This window comes from Lagopus leucura, unplaced genomic scaffold (assembly GCF_019238085.1).
Source record: "Lagopus leucura isolate 7727_CA_CO unplaced genomic scaffold, USGS_WTPT01 Super-Scaffold_1, whole genome shotgun sequence".
Classification (NCBI taxonomy): Eukaryota; Metazoa; Chordata; class Aves; order Galliformes; family Phasianidae; genus Lagopus; species Lagopus leucura.
The window spans coordinates 2,596,792-2,621,911 of record NW_024962250.1 but is presented as its reverse complement, the minus strand read 5'-3'; the positions used below and the strand labels follow the sequence as shown (position 1 = coordinate 2,621,911).

The 25,120-nt window shown below is 38.7% G+C and overlaps 2 protein-coding genes across 2 annotated transcripts in view; one reads left to right on the top strand and one right to left on the bottom strand.

Annotated features, from left to right (window-relative positions):
• The window catches only part of LOC122180213 (intraflagellar transport associated protein), a 41,283-nt gene extending 19,381 nt beyond the window's left edge, over positions 1 to 21,902 (bottom strand). Inside the window, exons 1-2 of the mRNA XM_042871751.1 lie at positions 21,837 to 21,902; positions 12,296 to 12,448 (exon numbers count right to left, since the gene is read on the bottom strand). Coding sequence (XP_042727685.1) covers positions 12,296 to 12,398 — 103 coding nt within the window. The 5' untranslated portion in view covers positions 12,399 to 12,448; positions 21,837 to 21,902. The remainder of the gene's footprint in view (positions 1 to 12,295; positions 12,449 to 21,836) is intronic.
• Positions 6,328 to 23,803, top strand: RAG2 (recombination activating 2). Its single transcript, XM_042871742.1, has 3 exons — positions 6,328 to 6,364; positions 12,259 to 12,305; positions 22,185 to 23,803. The coding sequence occupies exons 2-3, from the start codon at positions 12,286 to 12,288 to the stop codon at positions 23,800 to 23,802; spliced, it is 1,638 nt and encodes a 545-aa protein (XP_042727676.1). The 5' UTR covers positions 6,328 to 6,364; positions 12,259 to 12,285; the 3' UTR covers position 23,803.
• Positions 23,804 to 25,120: the final 1,317 nt, after the last annotated feature.

The following is a 25,120-nucleotide window of genomic DNA, read 5'->3' as shown; positions in this document are numbered from 1 at the left end:
TCAAAAGTTTAGGTTCTGAAATTAAAGATTAAATATAGGTGTTTAAGAAGGGTTTGTTCCTTTAGGGGATTCTTCTCTTGTTGAAAGTCAGACTGGAAAAACATTTTGACACTGTACCAACAGAAGACTGGGATACCTTCTCTCATGTTTCTTTTATACATCAATAGCAGCTAATTGGGCCCACAGTGAAAATAAGGGAGTATTCAAAAATATAAGTGAGTCAGCAACAGCTTCTGACACCTTTCATACCTTTAAGAATGCCATTTACAACAGAAGCGAGGACAGGACAACTCCTGCTTCTCCTGGCCATCATACCGGACAGGTCTCTGCAGCGCAGAACAGCCAGCAAAATTATGACACAGCAATGACATCACAGATGGAACCTCCACAATGCAACTGCAGCTGAGAGCTGACTGGAGGTCAAGACAAGCATTTGCATGGCAGTTTGGAATTCTAAACTCACTCTGACTGTTTGCATACAAAGTAGCTAAAAATATACTAATTGTAGCCAAAATAAAACTGCCTTTTTATTAAAAAAAAAAATCCATTATAAAATATGGAGAACCAGATGAACTTTGCACTACATGAAAAAATAAATGCTGATTTTAACCAAGTTTCTTGGGTTTAGTTTGAAAGATTTACTCTATAAGAATAAGAAACACTGCAGTACATTTCTAAAGCGAAATTACACGTTATAGGCATTAAAGTAATTCTTGCAGAGAGCCTTAATGATGCCCTTGGGGTTAGTACATTCAGCCATCCACTTTCCCACAGACTTATTAATCCCCACAGACAGCTCTGTGCTGCAGTTACTATGACACACAGAAAGGGCTGGCATTCTGGACATAACCTTACGTCCTTACTTGTAAGAGTCAGGTTCATTAAAAGTAAATTGCACCAGATCAGAACAGCCTAGCAAACAGGTTTTAAAACTCAAACCACAGATGGATCCTCTGAATAATTCCTAAATCCCAGGTCTCTTGATATGACATCTGGCTTCTCCTTGCTTTTTTAGCAAGTGCTTTCCTAAAACAATATTTGGAAACAGCACTACATATGGGCAATGTCTTCTTCCTACACACTCTCTTTTTCAAGCCATGCAAATGAAGCTGTGTTAAATCAGAAACCCTCTTTCAAACTCTTGACAGGTTAAAGTGATCACCCACTATTTGAAGATATTGTCATCCCACTTTACAGGAAAAATGTGATTAGCGGCTCAAAAAGCTTCAATCTTTTGTTATTACAGTGGTAGAACAGGATGAACTTCCTTTTTTATACCAAGAACTGAGAAGTTTAATATTAAAAACTGACAAACCACAAGAGGATATTAATGTCTTTATGCAGCCAAACATGTGTATCCACAGTGTCACACCAGGAACTGAGGGGCCAGTATCCTCACTGTGCACATTCGGGGGCCTTTATGTAAGAAAACTGGAAGAAAGCTTCTGGAAGCAATATACGTTTCTCAGCAAGATTAACAGAGAGACAAAAGGCACCATCAACTTTAATGTTCAACATCATAATTCATACGCCAGTAGGCTCTGAATAAACTTATGTATAGAAACAGAATATCCCAAGTTGAAAGGAACCCATAAGCATCATCAAGCCTTACACAGAACCACCCAAAAATCAGACCATATATCTGAGAGCACTGTCCAGACACTTCTTGAACTCTGGCAACCTGCGGCTGTGACCACTGTCCTGGGGAGCCTGTTCCAATGCCTGACTCTTTCAGTGAAGAACTTGAATAAGCCAATGTCTATCTTGGGTGCCCCTGTGATCATTCTTCTGTGCTATAATCCTTTTCCAAAGATCCCGAATACTCCAAATAAAAGCATATCACTTAATATCAGAAGACCTAGGACAAATAGTTGTCATTAGTTACAATTAAGCAGTCCACAAAGTTATTTTATGACTTATTTTATGCTTTCTGGACATCTGAGCTATTCTCACAGACAAAAAGTTGATAGGTTATGTGAGCTAACAAGAAATCAAGAGCCATTCACAGTATTTGTGCACCATTCATTTACTTCAGACTAGCTAGAATAGTATTCAATTTCCAAAGAGACTAGCCATAAGCTGCTCTTAGACACATTTTTTTTTGGTTAAGACCACTGCAGCATTGCTGAGTTACATAACATCAAGTATTATCTTTGATGCAACATTCACAACTGCAATGTGATTCTAGATTAATGACTGCAAGGGGAAAAAAAACTACAAGGACAAGAAAAAAAAACAAATAAATTGTTACATGCTTCCTCAGTAGAAGTATCAGCTATGCACCCATGTGCATAATAAGGCTATGTCACAAGAACAGGCAGGGGGGTGGGAGAATCAAACATAATGTTGCACAGTGTGCCTCAGGGCAGATGAGATCCACTCTTCAGATGACTACTGATACCTGTAGTTTCTCAACACACACATCACACAACAGCCTCTTTGAGAGCAGTAAGTTATTATCTTGAAAAATATATTTGAAACAACACAAATTTTGCTAAATCTAAAGAAACTGGCAATTTGCAGAGAAATATCTCAGCTTTATTCCTTTGACAGTATTCTGAATTCCAGCCATTTCTGTCCTTACTCTTGAAAGAGAATGGAAAGCAAAACAGGTCACATTCAAGCCAGTGAGAGGCTCGCTCAGCCTCCCCCCCTTGGCTAAGTGATAATTGACTCATTATTCACAGCAAAGACCCAGATGTGTACAGCACTGGCTTTTCATGGAATCATAGAATTGTTTGAGTTGGAAGGAACCTTTAAAGGTCATTTGATCCAACTCCCCTGCAATGAACAGGGATACCTACACTAGAACAGGTGCTCACAGCCCCATCCAGCCTGACCTTGAATATCTCCAAGGACAGGTGCTTCCACCACATATCTGGGCAACCTGTGCCAGTGCCTCGCTACCCTTATTGTAAAAAAACTGTTTCTTCTATCCAGCCTAAGTCTCCCCTCCTTTTGCTTGAAACCATTTCCTCTTGTTCTGTTACAACACATTCTGCTGAAGTCTGCCCCCTTCTTTTTCATAGCCCACTCTTCCTCCCCACCCCCTTTAGATACTATGTGTGAAAAAATAAATAACAGATACAAACGCAACAAAAAGTAGCAGAGGTTTGAAAGGATGGAAGGATTCATATGTTTACTCTGAAGACAGATTTTCAATTTTACTTTTTAGAAATTCCACTGTCACTACCTTAACAATGAAATAACAAACAAGCTTAGGTCTCTAGAAAAGCAAATCTCAGTCTCTCAAGAGTAATATCCATCACTGTAACTGAGACGTATGTTGCAGGCTTCAGAAACGTTTCTATCAGAAAGTACATCAGATTGATACATTCTTTCTGTCCAGCATCTATCCTCCATATTGCTTAAAATTCTCTTTGTCTTTCAATTTGGAAGGGAATCTTTTGAAAATGTCCACTGATCACCCATATATTTCAAAGAATAATGGAGTCACTTACCACAAAGCCAGAGAAGAGAGCTATCAGGATTACCAGGAAAAACTTTCTGTCAGTGAAACCTATGAGATGAAATAGTAGCCCCAGTCCTGGAAGAATGATAAAAGTCCCTTGGTCTGAAACATTTCAAAGCAAGAACAGACACAGCGATCAATACTGCAGAGTGCCTGGCTTGGGATAACACACCAGACTAAACAATATAAGATACCAAGCGTTTCACTCCTTCAATTCAATGGATTAATGCCAAAAATGTTTATAAAAAGTGGATGAGAATAAGGCCCTTTTCAACTATTAAAAAAAAAACACAAAACTAATGCAGCAAAGTTCCAAGTTACCTCTTTGTCCTCAAAATATTAGACAGCATAAGACTTGTCAATCCCTCAAATCCCTTCAAAGTTATGCTTTGATGGAACCCCTGGGATTCAAATAATGCAGTGTCTTTTTGCAGTGCTCCTGAACAAGAAGTAATTTACTCACAGTAGCATGATAATGGTCTTGTACAGAGGTCAAGAGTACAAATTTCAATTTTATTTATTATCTCAGATGCACCAGCAAACAGACACACATAAAGCATAAACAAACTGAAATGTTTCCATAAAATACCACTCCAGGATTTTCAGAACAGGGAAACAGTGCAGAAGTACCTGCATTTACCTATTAGCAACTATGTATACAGCTTTATGGTGCTGAGGTAATTTACCCTAAATGCCAAGCCATAACAGGAAAGAAACAGATTTAAAGCCTGAAAACCCAGTTTGTTGGGAGGATAATTTTTAAAGCTTAGTTTTTTGTTGCTGTTTTTTGTTTGTTTTGGTTTGTTTTTTTTTTGTAATTCGATCAAACCTGCTCCCAGATATAACTCTGCAGTACCTTAATCAAAATATGCAGCCTCCCCCTGCTTGTATACTGCACAGCTAAGCACAGAACTTCGTATTTTATTTTAGTTACTTTGCCAAGGAAATCTGCTCCAATTTACATTCTTGAGCTATCTTTCTTTTCCTGTGTATTTAAATATATAAATCATCGTAAATCAATGCAGAATTTGTCCAACTTATTTTGACAAGAAAAAAAAAAAAAAAAAAGAAAGAAAAAAAAAGAAAACAACTCCGTACAGTGAATAACTGAAAGATTTTGGAATTAGGCACCTATTTGCCTGTTCCAGGGCAATTCAAGTGCCTAAACAGTTATCTAGTGCTACTTTAGGAGCCCTAGGTATCCTGCCTAACCTTCTGCTGCCACCCAAAAGGGCAATGGATTTTCCATAGATCCTGTATCATATCTGCCAGCCACAGGCATCTGAATTATCTAACTATTAGACACCCAAATTGCTAAAGTCCTATTGAAATCTTTCTCAGCTAAAACTCTCACTGATTTCAATGACACCAATCCCATGGCAACACTAAAAGCAGAACTCCTCCGTCAAAGTTACTCAATCTGCGAAGCTGAGAAAATAACAACTTACTGCACTTTCAAGACATGTTATGAATATTAATTTGCACACTGAGGCAAGCATGTCAAACATCGTTGTCTTCCATTTCTGCATTTCTTCTTCTATTTGACTAACAGGGAGTTTTATGCTGCTGGTTCCCCTTTCCCTCACTGCAACCTTGCACCAGTGTAATGGATGTCTATGGAACTCTCTTCTGCTTATGCCAGAACAGAGATTCAATCAGTATAGCCCTTCCCCTTACATCTTTGATCTTACCCTGATTAAATCACAGACAATTATCCAAAAGCACTATTTGCCTCCATGTTTTTTGTTTGTTTGTTTCATTTAAAAGATCAACTTTTACTATGTTCAATAATATAGCCTTGATTCTTTGCTCACTAATACCAGTGTGCTAATGAAAGTTCACAATGTGATGTCAAGCAACTGAAGGAACTGGGGCTGTTCAGTCTGGGGAAAGGAGGCTGAGGGGAGACCTTACTGCTCTCTTCCGGTATCTGAAAGGTGCTTACACAGAGAGTGGGATTTTTCTCTTCTCACTGGTGACAGGTGACAGGATAAGTTGAAATGGCTTCAAGTTGTGCCAGGATAAGTTTAGGTTGGATATCAGGAAACATTTCTTTACAGAAAGGGTTGTTAAGCACTGGAAGAGGCTCCCCGGGGAGGTGGTTGAGTCACCATCCTTGGATGTGTTTAAAAACTGTTTGGACATGGTGCTCAGGGACATGATTTAGTGGAGGGTTGTTAGAGTTAGGCTAATTTGGTTAGGTTGCATTTGGACTTCATGATCTTCAAGGACTTTTCCAACCTGAGCAATTCTACGATTCTATGATTCTGTGTCCTCAGCTAGGATAAATAAATATTCTGTAGACTGGGACAAGTAACATGTAATCTTTTAAGTACCAATTATTACTTCTAGCTGCCATTTTTGCCTATTTTACTTTAACGTATTTTTAAAATAAATAAATAAAAGACAGGAGAGGACTTTCCGTATCTATTTCTTCTGGGGAAAGAAGAATGACTGTTGGTTACATCAAGCATATTTCAGCCACCCACACATTCGCTTTAGCTTAATGCACAGCAATACTTATTCATAACTGAATCGGCTCTTCATTTTCAAAAGTTTAACTGTTCTTTTACTACATCAGTATCTCTCCACTTCTCCTTAATGGAATCTATATGCTGTGTTTTTATGTACTGTTTCTCTGTATCAATATCTATGTCTCTGTAGGGTTTTAGTTATTGTCAGTGTTAGAAGAGTGGCAATATTTCCTGTTTATACCACATTCATCCAAGCTGATCATTTAAATACATGCATTATTCTTCCACAGATCAACAGTGCTGGTGTCAGATACCTTCTGCATTTGAATACCGTAATGCCGTTGGTTAAGCCACATAACAGATGTGCATTTGAGCATCTCAGCAGCCTCCATGAACAAAATCCTGCTTCTTCCAACAGGTAATGACCAACAGTTATCTTTACAATTTTCAGAAAGCCATGACAGACATTTTAGGGCAGACTCTCAGCTGCTATTAACCAGCTCAGCCCAAGTAAGGGAGAAACAACTCTTAATACTGCCAGGACCATGAGGCATCTACCATTACCAAGTATTGCCAACACACTAAACCTGATTTTTTAGTTCATACAGGGGGTTTATGCTGTGGGGGAAAAATATGTTTTGAAAAGAACAGACTACAGTGTGTAGTATTTTACAGTGCGTTGAGAGTGTATCAGGATGTAAGAACTTGAAGTTTTTTTCCAGAAGTTGATAAAGGTGGGAATGCTTTTGATGGCTTCATAAAATCTGCACCACTCTTTTCCAAGTGCAGACAAAACTGTGTTTGAGGGATAGTTTAGGAAAATTTAAATTTGACAGTAGCTAACAGGAGAATTCCCATGCAGTATACAGGAACCCCACATTTCTGAGCCATACTTGGAATGTCAGCTAAAAAAAAAACAATACATTTAGAATTATTTCTGCACTTGGAGGCTTTTAATTGTTTGTTTTGCAGTCTAATAAATCAGAACAGGGTTAGTTTTAAAAACCTTCTGTGTAATTGCATTGTAGAAGAATTCAGCGCAAGCAGATAAGTAGATAAGCACTGTAAGGAAAAACAAACCGTGTCAGATTAAAGCATCTGACATCCACAAAAGGTATTAATTTTTTAACAAGTAATATCAATAAAAAGATTGCAGCGGGAAGGAACAAAATTCAAAAGAATCACAGATCCCAAGTACTTTAAAAAATACTTGATTTTGGACATCATAATTAAGAAATTAAGTTATCTTCAGAGTGACCTGGTTTTAACAAATGGCAAATACATACTTCTTTGAAAGTAGCCATTCCTACATGATTTCATACTGGACACAGAAGAAAAAAAAAAAAAAAGAAAAAAAACCCACAATTTTATGGAAGGTTCAACACTAAACACAGTTTGAGGTCACAGTTATTGTTTCTGGTTGTCCTGTCAAGCCCTTATATGGCTCTCATCATTGCTTTGTGCTATTTCTTCATATAGAAAAAGAGAGCTAACAGTGTTTCCTCACCTCACTGGAGTGCCACGAAACAGCCAACAGCTGCATTTAGCACACTTTGATGCCTTTCAAGGCAAGGTGAGAAGGCAGAGCAAGGGTTCATCCTGTCTTATCATTACATATAGTGTAACAGAATTCAACCAGAGCCAATATACCACTACAGCCAATATACCACTGCTATACCACTATGTGTACCAAAACATCAACAGCAAAACTACTAAATATTTTCCTTCCTTTGATTCCAGAATGATATAATCTAAGTCATGCACAGATAAAAATACATCTTTTTCCATCTGAAAATCCTTTAAAATTGTTCAGTAAGAGAGGCATCACAGGAAAGAAAAATAATTAATAATCCATTGTGCTTGCATCTTTATGTCTTTTTTTCTGCATTTAGGGGTTCTGTATGGTATTTGATTCTATACTACATCAAATGAAGGTTACAGAGATGGCTACTACATTTATGATCAATAGAAAATTGCAAATTTTTTCTCCCAACCAATTCTTTCCAATGATCCAGCAAAACACATCAATAAAAAGCTCTGAAATGATGCTGCTTCCCTATTTCATGCCCTGTTTAAGTTCCCTGGGGATGACAGATTAATTTAATTAGTTTTATTGAGTTGCCTAGTTGCTTTTATTGGCAAATCCACTCATACAAAGAAGGCTGCAAATTTCTCTTGGGGTTATCATTGTCCTACTGGTCCATTTTTTTTTTAAATTAAAGTGAATTTACTGTCATTTCTTAAATAGTTTTCTGCCACGCTTTTTGTGGTTAGACCCAAATTTGTAAAGTGCCTTTACTGACACTTATCTCGGAAGTTTAAAGGTGTTGTTTTTTCTTATCACGGTTAAAAAAAGGAAGCAGATAGCTACCATCAAATGGACTGTGAACTAAATACATCAGGAGCTTTCACTGGGGAATTAAATTAATTTGATCCGAACATAGAAGATAGCTCTTGCACTCCACCTGGAAGCAGAGAGATTGTCGGCCACTGTCCAGCTTCCTCTGCCTGACAGCCTGCTGTGTCCAGAAGCATTAAAAGAGCAGCAGTGGGGCTAGAAAGTATACATCCAAGGTTCAGTTTACCTGGAAATGGGTCTGATCAAAGCCCTCAACACTGAGCCAAGTAGGGTGAAGTACATGAAATAGAGCAAACTTAACAGCAGCAATGGTCTGAACTTAATCGCAGTGGTCAAGCAGCCAGAAGCATGGAAAAACTGTGAAGCAAAGCTTGAGTTCGGCTAAGAATTTTATTCTAGCAATAGCTTCTTATTCTACCAGCTGGCTGATTCAGAATTATATAGATATATATAAAGACATTTAAGTAAGAAATGAGTAACTTAAAATCTAGATGATTCTTTTTTTTGGTAAAAGATCAAAGGAGACACTTTGTGTTTGAATGAATTTCCCAGTCTCTCTCTGAGTTTAAGAAAAAGAAGCAAATGCTGCCTTCTAATTTTGGACACCAAATTCTTTCCATTAAACTTCCAACTCACTTTATAAGACCAGACAGAGTCTTTTGCCCCATGCAGTAATTTTTTAAAAAATCACAGATCAGACAAATTCTCACTGAAATAGATCCAAAATTGTTCTAGCATTTAGTTTTGAAGAGATGACTCATGAGCCAACCCTACAGAAAACAGCATCATGAATTCCTTTGTAAATCCAACATTCATGAGGCTTCTTTAACTGTACTGTCAAGACATCATTCATGATTTTTTGTTGGATTTAAACATCATAGCAGAGCTGTACAACCCCAGAAAAATGCTAGTTAGCTGTTATGAAACCTTTTCTACTCAAAGCTAAAGGAATAACAAAAAACAAACATGTTAACTTGGCATAAACATAAGAGCATTTAGTGCTTCTACAAGCAATACTAATGAACATATTAAAATAATCAACAAAATAATTTCTCTTACCAATATCATCAGTAGGATTTGAACAAAAGAGGTGGTCTTTCTTCTGCAGATACTTAAAACTCTTAAAAATCTTAATAGAGTATGAAAAGTTTCAGTTTTCTAGGCCTGTGCTCTAATTACTGATTTGTATTACGATGGGTTCACCATCCCTTTCAACTATTTATTCATTTTAATATCATCTTTTTAATAAAAAAACACCCTTTGGATGCCATACACAGGAAAAGGGACTTTTTAGCAGCCCTGCCCTCAAATGTCTTTCCGCTACATGGCCAATAAAAATTATTAAAATTCTTTCCAGTCATGTAGAGAGTGCTGCCATACTTTTATAGATATTATGCACTTACAATCGATCAAGTTCTGTTGGAAAATATATCTTTAAAATGCTCAGCTCAAGGTTCTTACACATCATTCAAGTAAGTTAATCCATGTTCTATCATTATTAGATCTGGTAGAAGTGAAGGAAAAGCCTTACAGTATAATTTACTGTCTATTAGTCTATAAAATTCTGCCACATCAGCAAGCACACTTTAAAACAAATAGACTTTGAGTCACTGCGTTTTTAACAGTGCCAAAATGAGGAAGACTAAATTCCTATATCAAAGATACAATTTTATGGTCCCATGAAGTTTAAATCACATATATATCACTAAATAAGTTACATAGGATTTAGAAGGATTTATTTTGACTCCAAATCTTGTTCTATTCAAGCTAAAAGGAGTATTTTCTCAAATATCATAATGAAGAATTTGATCTCATTTCATGTTGTACAGAGAAGCAAAAGGTAATATCACATTCAGATATAAAAAAACAACATTCTAAACATAAGATTGCCTTTAATAGGCTATTAGCAACCCTTAAAAATCCAGCAAAAGGCAGGCTTGCAAGAATTCATTAATATTCGGTTTCCCACGTTTACAAGAATTGAACTGTTCTGTCAGAAGAAGACCCTAATGTGTCCACAAGGGCTTAGTCTAGCCTAACATTTTACAGTCTCAAAAGGGGTCTGTCTAGATAGCCCAGAGCAGTCAGTGATGCTTGGATTTTGTATTCATGGTAATATACATATATTTTTTTAGTTTTATTGTGTGTAAATTTAATTAATGAAGAAAAATTACATATTAGTTAGGGAACCAGCTTCTTATGAGATGCTTGCAAGAGTAACACAGAAACTTCTGGTGAAAACATCCCTGCAACCCAACTAGGGAGCTAGTACAAATTTATGTACAAGTGAAAGTCACCTTATACAAATACAGTACTCTGAAATCAGTGGAATCCAATGAGTTCTATTTCTTTCTTCTGTTTGCAATGCTACAACCTAATTTACAAACATAACTGAATAGCTTTGGTTATTTGTGTACACAGACATATCTCTATATCTAATGAGACAGGACTGCAAATTCTAACACTAATGCTCATTGTATGAAGATGCAGTGTGGATCTACACTACTATCAGGCCAAATTCAGAAAGATAATCTGTAAATGGACAGCTTTTATTAGACAGTGACCACAAATGTACCTCCACAGTGAATATCTGAACTTATGACATGAAAGTGAACATTTCTGGAGCCTATCAACAGATAGTCTTATTAAGCTATTACAGTTGCTTTTTTGAATTATTTTTTTAAAGCCAAATGACTTATTTTTCAAGTGCAAAATTGAAAAACTAAGAATGTGATATTTTGCACAGTGTTTTTGCACTGTTCTGATGCTAAAATACCTTGTGCCTTACGTAGAATTTCTACAGGTCATTAGTTTTATAATGCAAACCAACACCTTTGGGTATTTTTAAAGGAAAATGAAGACAGGAGAAAAACAACCTGCGTTATTGTGTTTACACCAGCATAGGAAGCTACATTTCTAAGCATTTGACTCAGTTAAAACTCTACCTTTGATATACTAAGTTTTAGTGGCAGATGCTGTAGTGACAATGAAAGTGACTGAAATACACGCTGAAGCTTTTTGCAAGTAGCATCATGATATGTAGCATGCTTCTAAGACAGGACCTATCCCCAGTGCATCAATCATACATAAAGACCAGAAGCTAATTTTCAATCCTCTTATCTCACCTCCCAGTGCCTCCTTTCTCTTCTATTTTTTATTGGAATGAGAGACAGAAGGCTGCCACAAGATTATTTCTGAGGCAGTTTTGACTCCCCCTCTGGTTTTCTGCTCAGTGCCTCTGACTGACACTTAGTTCTGCCTGAAGGACAAGTACAGGCCAGACTTCTGAATGCCAGTCAGCGGAGCATGCCACACAGTGTAATTGGAAAACACAGTACTTCCGCAATAAGATGAGGATATTATTAGTGCAAAGTTGTAGTAAAAAGAATTGTAACTGAGTAGTATGTAACTCTCAGTTATTTTTACTGCACCTGAAAGAACAGCCAGAATAAGCGAACCTGAGCTGCAAAATTGGGATACAAATTTAAACTTCCTGTAACACTCAGATCAAAATTAAGCTCCACCCCTTTATTTTATCTGTAAAGCAGAAGACCTTTTCAACCTAATTATCTTAATATGATATCCCTTCATCCAAGTTATTTGTAGAGCCAGTTTTATGCTTATCATAATATAGCACAGAAAGCCATCACTATTAAAACAATGAAACTATCCAAGCTGCACACATCTTAGGCCACTGTGTACTACAAAGAATTTTCCGTAGCTGCTTCTTTTATGCACAGTTCCCTAGCAAAATGACATGGGACTTACATAAGGAAAGCCTAGCCTTCCACATATTGCCTCCCACAATATTCCTAAAGAAAGCAAACCACCTGTAAGTGTGTGAACCAGACTAAGGAAAGCTGTCATTAGGGATTTCACTGCTGTTAGGAGAAATAAAAGCATCAGAAGCTAAACTCTAAATACTACTGCTGCACTTCTTACCATCCTTTCAGGCTGCAATTTCTAGTGGGAGATTTGGGATGTACATACCTTTCAAAAGGTAAGTGAATGTGCTAAGAAACTCTTCGTATGACTGCTCATGGCTGTTAATAAATTGATCAAGGATGCAGTTGTTTATCAGTTGTTCTTCCATAATCCACACCTTGCCAGTCAAATAGGTATGTCTGGGTTAGTAGGCTTCTCCTGCAATAAAAAAAAGAACCATGTGTATCTGTAGGCAGCAAAGATATGAACTGAAGAGTCCCTAACCCACATTTATAACCCCCAGAATGTCATTTTTTTCTTCACTCCTTGTGAAGTCCAAGTCTCTTCAGTGGGACTATGTACCACGTTTCCCCTGAACTCAAGGGCATGTAGTAACTTAAAGTACAAAGAGAGAAAGTGTGAAGATGTATGCCTGAAATTTATGCTCTCGGATAAAATGGGCCACATAAGAGCCAGATTCTCTCAGTGGGGTTCCTTCCCCTCACTTTGAGTTGTTAGTCTTCAGATCTGTCAGACCCCCGCCTTCTTTGCAGAAACAGTGACACCACTCACTAGCTTGCTGGATCTTGCAAGTAGGACACCTGTACACTCAAAACTTGGACCAAATCCATCATTTTGCAGGTGCACAGCTCACTATACCATCAAAGCCACAAAACCCAGATTGTGTAGGGCACGTGAAATCACAATGTGCATGCGCACACTGAGGCAGCACACAGGACAGGGAGAGTATGGTAGAACTGGGCAGCCATATAGGAAAGCAAGGACCCTGTCTTGACAGGGGAACAAATGCTGAGAGCTGCAGAAACACCACACGTTATTTTCTTGTGTAAATACATTTTAACAGCTGTGTGATATTAAATAGTTAATAATATTACTAATTCTTTGTACATGTGGGACTGGAGTACTAGCAGTAGGATGACACAGGTGGGGGCACAGACATACAGAGCTGCCACTCTCTCCCACAGTAGCAACCATACTAGAAAACAATCAGTTTACAGACATAAATGTAATAAGGACACAGGAATGCATTATTCACCTACTGCTTGATTTTCACACATTCCCATGCATCTTCCCTCAATTTACTGCAGCACTAGAAACCATCTTTTGGGAATGAAACCTCAGTTCTTCTGCAAAACTTCAAACCTATCTTCAAATACACCAAGGAAGGACTGCCAACCTGATTTTATAATTAATAAGAGTAAGCAAGAATTGTTACAAGCTCGGAATGAAAATACAGCATCATTTCTAATGTCAAACTCTAATATTGCTGGATTGTCAGCTTGTAAAGAAGGCAGATGTTCCAAGGATGTGAAAACACCTGCATACCTACACAAGCTGAAGCTGGAGTTCACTAATGTTTTGCAAAGTCAAACACATATTAATCTCTGTGGACTGACCAAGAAGAATATCATTTACCAGACTCTCAGAATGGTTTTTGCAAATTATGGTGGTTTCAGAGGGAAGCAATGCCATTCCTCATTATTGTTCAGTTATTACAGTCATTATTTGAGGTAAATTTCATTATATGAAACACTGCAGTGATTTGGAAAGCCAGTGTCAAAGGAAAAAATATACATACATATATTTAATACGGTAATAACAAATTTTTGTATTTCTCTGGCATTGATGATCTCCAAGTCCTTATAAATACTAATGAAATAAACTCCACAATGGTCTCATGAAGCAGAACAAGCACATATTATACCCAATCATAGATTAGCAAAACTGAGTCACAGAGAGTTTGACTGACTTATTAACAAATCAGAGGAGGGCTGGCATCAAAGATTCCTTTACTCTAAAATGCTCTAATAAGATAGAAAATTGATAAGCCATTTGGGGGATGACATTTGTATAATTAACCAAGCTAAACAGAAGCTGTCTCAGTGAATGCTGTGTTCTGCAGCCACCCAGACACCCGGTCATCAGCTTGAGAATAAGTACCCAGAGCAGGCATCTGCATTTTGCTATAGCTCAGTTCTTACTTCATTAGAACTCAGGAAACCACTTCAAGTTTTACCATCCTGTACTGATCAAGCTGTGGAGGAGCAATAGTACAACAGGACCCTGGAGGAATACCAGCTTTTGGTCATTATTGTTAGCTAGGGTGCAATGCTGAATTCAACTTGACAAAATTTCAGCCATATTGCAATAGTGAAAACCAGAAAGTTAACATCATGAAAAAGCCATCGTTGGATATTGTTAGAATATAATCCAATATTTTATACCTGAATCCTCCTGATATAGTCTAAAAACGAAGTTATCCCTAAAGGTTTTAAACATACATTACACTGATCCTATGCATTTTCATCTAGCATGTACTTCAATATGTATGTATTGGGAAAAGCTTCACCAAAAGAGTAATCTTCTTTTAAAAACAGTGGAGAAAATGTCCTGGATAGTTCAAGCATAGGAGAAGATGGGCAGCATTCTTTACTGAAATACAGACCAATTTTTTGTCCAATACAAAGCAGCATATCCAGAGTAGTTCTGCTACAGCCAAGATAGCTATTGTTGGCTGACACTCATATATTGAGAGCTGTTACCAACTGTGTCAATGCCATTCACCATTGTTAGGGAAATAACTTATAATTCACAGGTGACATTTCTTTTTTTCTTCTTCTGAAAAACACAAAGAATATATTAGGTAACCTGAGTTCTCTGAATTATTCATATTTTAACAAATCCTATATTGGAAAAGAGGGGAGAAAACCCTATCTGTTTATTTTATCTCCACTGCTTTTTATGAGAACATCACAGTTCTGTTCAAAAAAATCTAAAGCAAGAAATGAATAAAAAAATGGAATACAGAAGTAATAATACAACACATATTCAATCTTTCCTTGCACAGCTACAGAGCTGCAAATTAAGTCTACAGAATCAGGACACCACCGGTACGAAGAACCTGTTAGGTTCAAATGCAAGCTTAGGTTCTTTCTGAAGAACCCTTCTTCACCCAACCAATAGAGAGGAGCCATACCTACGTGTTCCACTTATTTCCAACTACTTTGAAGAACTGCACAGTCTGATTCTAGCAGCCTAAATAAAAGCACAGATGTCAGCATTCGCAGTACACATTCCTGAAATTGAACATGTGGTTAGGATGGATGATACCATTACAAGGTGTTCAGAAACTGAGCTCAACCTATCAGAGTTTTTTGTATTTTTCATTTTTATTTCACTTTGGTTTTCTGCTGTTTCCCACTTACTTTATTACTGGGCCTTTCTTAAACGAACTCCACAATGTGTCAGCTGCAGAGATGTTTTGCAGTGTAAACAATTGAAACCAGGCTGACCAAAAGACTCTCAAGAGGAAGAAAAAATAACATAGGCTATCTTAACTTACGGTAATGGATTGGAATAAACCCACCAGTTAAGGATTGGATACACTCTTACCTCTAAGAATGAAATGTCCACATTGTTCAGATGGAGAGTAACTACTACTCTCTTTTGAGTAACTCTTTACTCTTTTGAAACCAAAACTGTCCTTTTTTTTCCAAAAGGGCATCAAACTAACTCAAGAGTCAAAGAAAGTAAGGCAAAGACATCTGATTCTCTCCCTGTGCTGGCTTTGAATAGTTAAATTTGGACTCAAATATTAGTAAGAGATTCATTTAAGCAGCAACTATTATTTCTTCTTTTCGCATCTCAATCCTGCTCATTCATCCAAATTACTATAATGAGGATTCTTGAGGCAATCATTCATTTAGTCTTGCTGATCATCAGCAGATTGTGCAAAATCAATTTTATTTCTCAAAATGCTGCCTTCTTCACAGCAGTTTAAGCCAAACCAGAAATCTCTGCACTGAATCACAGAGCAAATCAAGTGAATATTAGCATGATTTCAATTACGCAGTTATTAGTTCCATTAAACAATTTCTAAAGTGCAGTGGAATATGGTTTTCCTGCATTTTTGAGTACTCCAAAACTTCTGGTGGTTATCAGGCTGCCACACTATGAACTTGCATTCTCAATTAAAATAAGGATATTCAGAAATACTGTGATAAATTGTGGGCTCACGGAAATTATCACTAAATACACCTGTGCTCAAGATTTTATGAACTATGTACAAATCAGATCAAATACAAATTTATAATTTTCACATCTTATATGCTGTTACCATTGGACTATGCCTGATCTTTTAGTCATGTACAGCCAGTGCAGGACACAATTTGTCACAACTAACCTTTTCCAAAGGAGCCTCTAATACTTAAGATCTAACTAACACCTCATAAATGCAATCTTACTCTTTTACAAACCACAATACAGAACAAAGCAGCAAACATTTCTCTAGCAGCTCTTGTTCTCAAAGGTTTCATATACTGAGCTGCACTAGAAAGACCTTAATTTTAGGGACTCCTTTGGCCAGGCTACTTCAGCAAGGAGGCATGGAAAGCTGCAATGTCACAGTGTCCTCAAATGTTTTTGGTTGCATATGGACATAATACAAGCATCCCAGGATGACACTTCAAAAGCGGGCCAAGGGAAAGGAGTGATCCTGCAGGCTCTTGACTGCACTGAGGAAGGCATAAAACATTTGTAGTGGTGCAGAACAGAAGGTTACCTACTCTCCAGAAGGCAGTCAGCTGTTTCCTTGCTGGCTAAACAGCTGCAGAGCTACGGTTGCAGAAGAAAACCTCTTGCCCACAGTCCTGCCCTACTTCTCTTCCCCCCACCCATCCACCCTGACAGCAGAAACCCCTGGCCACCACCAGCTGCAGGGCACAACAGCCACAGGAATGAGCTAGAAACAAAAGTTTCAATTATAAAGCACAAAAACTTTCAAATGATGCTTCTTGCAGCACCTCTCAATTCAGGGCGATGTGCAGCAGCTAATCCTATTTAAATCAGCTGGATGGTTGCCACTGCCTTCAGCAGGAGAAGGTCTTAAGGGTGCACACATAATGCATCAGCAATTTGCTTGAATGGGAGCTGCATCTGCTTATGTAAGTGCATTACCAAGCCTCAGAGTCGACCTTCCTGATGGTCAAAAACACACAGCTTGCAGAGGGTTTTACAGAATGTGTAAGAGCTTTAATTGCAAGTAAACACATTGATCCTGCTCGGTTTCAGTGCTATTCTGTTAGTCCCATACACGATCAGAGGATTTAGGTTTCTGTTGTTGTTGTTGTGTTGGGGGTTTTTTTGGTTGTTTGATTATTATTGTTTTTATGAATTCCCAATTGCTTCACAAGTGACATGCACTTCAAAGACCACCTAGAGACCTTTGACAGAGGGTAACATCTCCTGTGCCCAAACACTTCTGAAGCACAGTAGCCACCGCCCCCTGCAGTGTGATCTTCCAGTATGTTACCATCAAAGCAGGGCTCGATGTAATCACCTGTTTTAAACCAACCCTACAGATAAAGCTCTGTAACTCATATGTTAAACACTGTTTACTGATGGTTTTGGATGAGACAGAACACTGAAGACTTTGGGACGCTGGACTCCCCATGCCTTCCTTCCTCTACAAGTTTGAGCCCTGGGTTTTGGCTAAATATCTAGCCACATATTTGCATCCTGGATGGCTGCTTCCACAAACAAGTAGGATGGCATCCCCTGTATTGCCTCCCTGAAGTGTGTTGCTGTAATCCACGGAGAGCCATCTCCACTCCTGAAGGATGAAGGTTTAGTGGCAGATAATATAATGACAGGTGTGGAAATATCTCAGTACAACTTGGAATGACTTGGGTGTTGCAGTCGCCTACTACACTTGGAATGAAAATGTAAATCATATATTACCTAATTAAGTGTAGTAGGAAAAAATGAAATGCAACAAAGTATCTCCATGACAATGAGCAATCTGCTGAAAACATAGCATGTCAACGTTGTTAAAATAGAAAATTGCAAAGAAGTCTATTGATTCATTTTCACCTTGGTTCTCTGCCAAATAATTTCAAGTTGCAAACCCTAGATATTCCTGCTGTGAACTGCACAGTTCTGAACATGATTTTTCTTTGTAGATATGTTATTCCAAAGCTACTGGCTGCTTGCAGCTCTTCCAAAGCAGTTTGTCACTGACAGTTACAGAAGACCATTTTGGACAGAACACATCCTCATCCAAAACCAACATGATGTTGCCAACAAACTTTAATTTCTCTGTTTTCTCATCCACAGTAATTAGAAAAAGAATTTCTAGAGATAAGACAAATCAAGTAGCAAAAGGAGAATGAAATGAATATAAAATATTAAACAAGACAAGTGGAGGTTGGATTTTATCTTAAATATTTGTATCTCTTTTGCCAGTAGATCTTTTGATCTCAGATCCAAACAAGGGTTTGACTATGCGAAGCGCTCGATACAAATCTGTCAAACATCATCTAAGCACTACTGAAAATACCAATACATCTGATCTGAATATCCTTAAGTTATGGGCGAAGCTAAGTACTCTGGCCTTGAACTTTGCAGTATGTTTTCCTTTATACTTTGTTTTGCTAGAGAACTAATAGACCCATGTGGACAATACAGGGCACAGTGCCTTGCAACTGCTATATTTCAAATGAGAAACTCTACCACATCCTAGCTGCATTACAGTTTTTCAATGTCTCAAGGTGATTTTTCACAAACATTGGGTGTGTTTGCTTTCCTGTACAAACCAAATTCCACTACAAGCTGTTCTTATTTCTGTTCTCCCTGCAGTTTCAAATGGGAGATGGAGCATTTCTAAAATACTGCGTGGCAGATGTTGTAACTCAGGAGTGAGTGAGGTTCAAGGAAACAGAAGCAAAGAGCTATGAAGAGTGAATTGTTTTCTTGGTTCTTCAGTTTACTTGCTGTGCTATGTTATACAAGTGGTTTATCCTCTGTGCCCCAGTACTGCTGCCTGCTGAAAGGATATGTTCCCATAGCACTTTGCAGAGTCTAACTTGAAGAAAAGCTCTGTGAATCTGATGAAAAATGCACAGAAGGGAGAAAAGTTTTCATTCTTTAAGATCTAATCAGAGGGTCACTGACTTCAGTGGACTTTGGACTGGAAATTCAGTCCTCACTCATTCTTTTACTACACATAGAAATTAGTATACCTTTGAACACACACGCAAAAAAAATTACTTCAGCTTGTATTTTACAGTACACTGGCACTAAAAAAATTCCAAAAATGATCACAAGCTTGATGGATTAAGCAGAGTGAAGAATTAAGCTACAAAAAAGTGCATGCTCCGAGCTTTAACAATTGTTCGACTAGTTCAGCTGCAAAGCTCCCAAAGGCTGGTGGGTTTCTTGTTGTGCCATCTGAAGACAAGAGAGGAAAGGAAAAAGAAAAAAAAAAGAAAGAAAAAAAAAAACGGTCACAGCCAGTTAGCCACAGTAGACTGAGTTCTCAGGAACACATCTGCAAATTGAGCAGATAGATTCCCCTCCATGCCACAAGCCCCTGTGCTGTCAGAGAAGATTCCTCAAAGTGCTCACATTTGAATCTCAATTACAGAGAAAGATTTTGGAAGACACAAAAGCACTCCATCAGCCAGGTACGTCTGACTTATTGTTTTACCCAGAGCAAGCTTGGTTGATGCACGTATGAAATTTTTTAAATACTATTTCTCAAAACAATTGCTTTCTTAATCCTCTTTATGGAGTACTTCAAAGCTCTGCAGGTGTCTGGATATTATCTCAATTCTGAAGAATTTGGAAAGAGCACTTGCTCGCTGCTTTGCAAAAGGAGACCCTGCAGATCAGTCAGAGGAAAAGAAAAAATATATAATATTGCAAAACAAATTTAAATGTACTGTAGATAACTGTGTTCCTGCCAAGTTGCAAATAATTACAAACTAATGACAGAATCTGATGGTCAGCAAGCAGCATTTACCAACTAAGACTTCACGCTATCATGCAATCTGTTTTCTCTCCATGTCTAATCAGTGCTGTTCAAATACCTTATTTTATAACTGAAAGGTGCTTTTGGTTTGCTGCAGTTCCTAAGATCTAATCATTCACTATTTGGCAACATTCCAATTACTGTGAAATTAACATGAATATGGGTGTTGTTTTGGAGGTTTTTTTATGTCATGTTAGTAATAGCTTGGAAATGGAAATCAGCACAGCCCAAGATCAGCCACACAACGTGAACACACTTTAAGTAGCACGGAACAACCCAGAAAGACAAAACAATCCCAGCAAGGGCCTAAGGAACTACTGCTGTCACAGAACCCAGGATAAAGATTCTCTCCTTCGCTTACCGAACTGATTACTTATTTAAAGCCCAAGGAATATTAAGCAGTGACAAGAAGGAAACGCTTTTAAGTGTGTTTTATTTAACCAGTACATTCTGTATATGTATCAATCTCATTTTTATCTTAATTATCCTGATTGGTCTTTTCTCCACTCTATCTCCAACAGTTTCTCTGGATAGTATATACTTAAGAACTCGACACTGTCAACATGTTGATTAAACTATCTGCCATTTTAATACTCATTCGATTTCAAAAACAAACCAGTAGGAAAATACCATAATCCTAACTTATTGTGTGCTCATGGCAACCTCAGTATGGAAGTTCATTTACTTTACTAAAGACCATAAAAACAAAGAAGCTATGTAACCACACAATACGAAAGACAGGAAATACAGCCCAGTAAACCCAAATTTACTCCTCTAAAAAGAACATTTTTTAATAGCTGTAAGAAACAAGCAGCAAAGATTTCTGTTTGGCATCTCATCTGAATGTAAACAATTTGGCAAATTTCTCTTCAAGCAAATTTGAAGTAGCTAGCATCATCAGTCCCACAAATCAGCCCCACCATGAATCTTGCTGTAAGTGCTGCTCTTCTGGAATCCCCAGATTTTGATGGCACACCGCTAGACGATACTCATCCTTCCTTAAAGAAGGAATCCTCTGTTTCTTGCTTTTGCTATTACAGCAAAATAAAAACCAGGCACAACAAAAACATAAATCCTAAAGAATTCATAAAGAGAAACTGTATTTCAAAAGTCTTTTGGCAGGGCTTTTTCTTCAAATTCTGCACTTTGAAGCTAGCTCACAGCTTTAAATTACGCAGGTTTGGCAAAGGCTGCACCCAAGCACTGGGCAGTGACTGAAAGGCACAGCTCTGCTGTCACTACAGACTGGTCAGTTGGTTTCCTCCCTGGCATCTTTGCTCTCCCGAGCAGTGTTACTGCGCAGGCTGACTGCATTAACTACTGCAGATTTTCGGACAAACATGTTTAAAAAAAAAAAAAAAAAAGCTTGGAACGTACTCATGAAAGCATACATGACAAATCCAAGCTGCATTCCCCAAGATGAACATGACGGCAAGACAAAAGCATGGGGCAGTCAGCCCATCGATCCTAAACAGAGCCAGCAGCGTGCGGCACTAACACGGTTAGAAACACGGCTGGCCGCGACTGCTCCACAAGTCTTCCACTAATCTTGACGTCTGCCTTGTAGTCCCGCACGCTGTTCATCTTAAGGAGGCCGGTCCCACTGACCGGGGAGCCCAGGCGAGCACAGCGGAACCCGCGTGTTACGGGCCTCCCCCCCACCGCCCCAGCGCCGCACGCCCCGCACAAGCACCCGCCTTCTGCCAGCAGTCGGCGGCGGGCCCGCCCGCTGACGGCAGCGGTGCGGAAAGGCCCCGGCCCTTGCGGCCCACTCACCGCCCGCGGCCCGCCAGACCCAGGGCGGCCTCGGAGACGAGGCTGGTAGAGCCGCCGAAGGAAAACTACCGGCCCCAGCAAGCCCCGGGGCCGGCGTTTCCATGGGAGCCCCGCGCCCGCAGCGCGGCCTTTAGTGCTCTGCTCGAGTGGAAGCAGTAAGGCTGGCCAGCAGCCACGAAAGCAAGCGTTATGCTTGTAAATATTACTTTTTATTATTTTTTCAAAATTCTGCATAACTGGCATGCAGTTTAAATGATGAGAGAACTGACGTGCAATTTTAATGCCACTTGTTCAAGCAGATACTCTCCGAGTGTTCAAAACATCTTTCTTTTGTGTTGTTTGCCTCAGATACTGCAGGATGACCCAGCCAGCAGATGCGATGTCACTGCAGATGGTATCGGCTGTCAGCAATTCATCCTTGCTTCAGCCAGGTTCTTCCCTGCTGAATTTTGATGGACACGTCTTCTTTTTTGGGCAGAAAGGATGGCCGAAGAGATCCTGTCCCACGGGTGTTTTCTTCCTTGACATAAAGCAGAATGAGCTCAAAATGAAACCTGCTGCCTTCTCTAGGGATTCCTGTTACCTTCCCCCGCTCCGCTACCCAGCTATTTGCACGCTTAGAAGCGATGGGGAGTCCGATAAGCACCAGTACATTATTCATGGTGGGAAAACACCTAACAATGATCTTTCTGATAAGGTTTACATTATGAAGGTGGTAAACAAAACTACCAAGAAAACCACGTTTCAATGCACTGAGAAAGATCTAGATGGAGATGTCCCTGAAGCTAGATACGGGCATACAATTAATGTAGTTCATAGCCGGGGAAAAAGCATGATTGTTATATTTGGAGGTAGATCATATATTCCTCTTGCACAGAGAATTACTGAAAAATGGAATAGTGTAGTTGACTGTTTGCCATTTGTGTTTCTTGTTGATTTTGAGTTTGGATGCTGTACGTCATACATACTTCCAGAGCTTCAAGATGGACTTTCCTTTCATGTTTCAGTTGCCAGGAATGATACAATCTACATTTTGGGAGGCCATTCACTTCAAAATAACACCCGGCCTCCCAGCCTTTACAAGCTAAAAGTTGATCTCCCTCTGGGCAGCCCAGCTGTGACCTGCTCTATCTTGCCAGGGGGAATATCTGTGTCGAGTGGTATTGTGACTCAGACTGGTGATACTGAATTCGTCCTTGTTGGGGGCTACCAGTCTGACAACCAGAAACGGATGATCTGTAACACTATAATTTTGGAAAATAATAAAATAGAGATTGTTGAAAGGGCAAGCCCAGATTGGACACCCGATATTAAACACTGTAGGATGTGGTTTGGCTGTGATATGGGCAAAGGGTCCATATTGTTGGGTATTCCTGGTGCCAACAAACAGTTAATCTCAGATGCAAACTACTTCTACATTTTGAGATGCAACAGAGCAGACGAGGATGAAGAAGAAGAATTGACATCACAAGCATGCTGTCAGGCATCTACCGAAGACCAAGGAGACTCCACTCCATTTGAAGATTCCGAAGAGTTTTCTTTTAGTGCTGAAGCCAGTAGCTTTGATGTTGATGACATTGATACTTACAATGAAGATGATGAAGAAGATGAATCAGAAACAGGGTACTGGATCATCTGCTGTGCCAGCTGCAATATTGACATTAACACCTGGGTGCCTTTCTATTCAACAGAACTCAACAAGCCTGCAATGATTTTGTGTTCCAGTGGGTCTGGCCATTGGGTTCATGCACAGTGTATGGATCTGTCAGAGAGCATGCTCCTTCGGCTCTCCGAAGCAAATGTCAAGTACTTCTGCAATGAGCATGTTGACCTTAATAAAGGGCTGCAAACTCCCCAAAAGGTGGTGCGTCTGAAAAAGCAACCCATGAAACGACTGCACAAAAAGAAAACCATGAAGTTAACCACACCAGTGAAAAAGTCTTTTCTTCGGAGATTATTTGAATAGATTTGTGCCACTGATTTGTATTCAACTGGGAGACTAAAACAGCTAGCAGTAGTTGAAACCAAATGGGTTACTGAGGTTCCCACTGATCATTTTATTAAATTGATATTATCTCAATATTTCAGTTATATTTCAAAACTCATGAGCATTTTTTGTTTCTTATGTATGTTTTTGTAATATCCATATAGGAAGCTTATCACAGAGGGCATCGTACAAACACACAGCCAGATATTGGTAACTTAGTGCTCTATTTTTTACAGTAGTATAACTTACTCTCCAATCATTCCCAGTAAATGTGGTAGAACTCCTTTAGGAAAAGATGTTATCTCATGTACTCAGTAGTGTTAGCATCTGTCAGTAAACAAAGACCATATTGCCCATTTTAATTTTTTTTTTATCTTAGCGAGTAGTTCTAGAAATATTTGGCCTAATTTATAGCTGCCTTGCTCTGATTTTACGTTAGTGTAATGAGCTAAAATTAGACTAATTAATCTGCTTTTAAATTGAAGTGATTTTTAAGTCCCTTGTGTCAGAAATAATGAAATATTCAGATGCTGAGGGTCAGTTTTCTTCAGGGACTTCCATTACAAAAATCTTTCAAGTATTTAATTCTGGATAATTCATTTTTTATTTTGAAAGGTACTGAATGGTTATGTGTCAGGTTTGGCTATCATTAAGGATTATCACCTCACAGTAAAAGTTAAATTACATTTTTAAACCACTGTGCTCAACAACTGCTTTGCATTTGTATTTTTAAAAATATATATTAGTTGGGTAATAAAAGTTGTAATAAAAATGAGTGGGTTATTTTCACCTGTTCATGGAGTAAATCAAACACTGCAAATCAGAAAGTCTAGGAAAGCACAGTATGTGTGTGTGCTTGGGAAGTGCATCTGGAGTCTGTAAGGGGTCTGGCTTCACAGCTGCCACATGCCGTGAGCTCCCATTGACTTTAGAAGTTCCTTCTGATGAACAGGACTTTTATCATTTACTCCAGGTCTTCCCTCTCACGTTTCTTTCTCTACTCCTGCAGGGTGACTGGGTAGATTGTGACAGTATGAAAGTGCAAGCTGTTGCTCAGGGCAGCTCATTGAGCCAGTGTTGCATCATGAGGGTGAAAACAAATGCAGCTAGCTGCTCAAAGCATGGAGGCAAGATTGGATTCAGATTGAAAAGGACATTGTCAAGGTTGAATAGCCCAAGAGTTTACTAACTTGTTGTGGAGTCTTTTATTGGCTATCTGTAAAGCCTCATCATTTTTTACTTGATTTTTTTATTTTTATTACTGTTCCAAACATCTTTTCAAAAAATCAATACCATC

Coding starts and splice junctions, on each gene's coding strand:
- RAG2 (XM_042871742.1), top strand. CDS start 12,286: ATGTACATACCTTTCAAAAG. Junction 12,306..22,184: donor ATGTACATACCTTTCAAAAG/GTAAGTGAATGT, acceptor TGTTTGCCTCAG/ATACTGCAGGATGACCCAGC.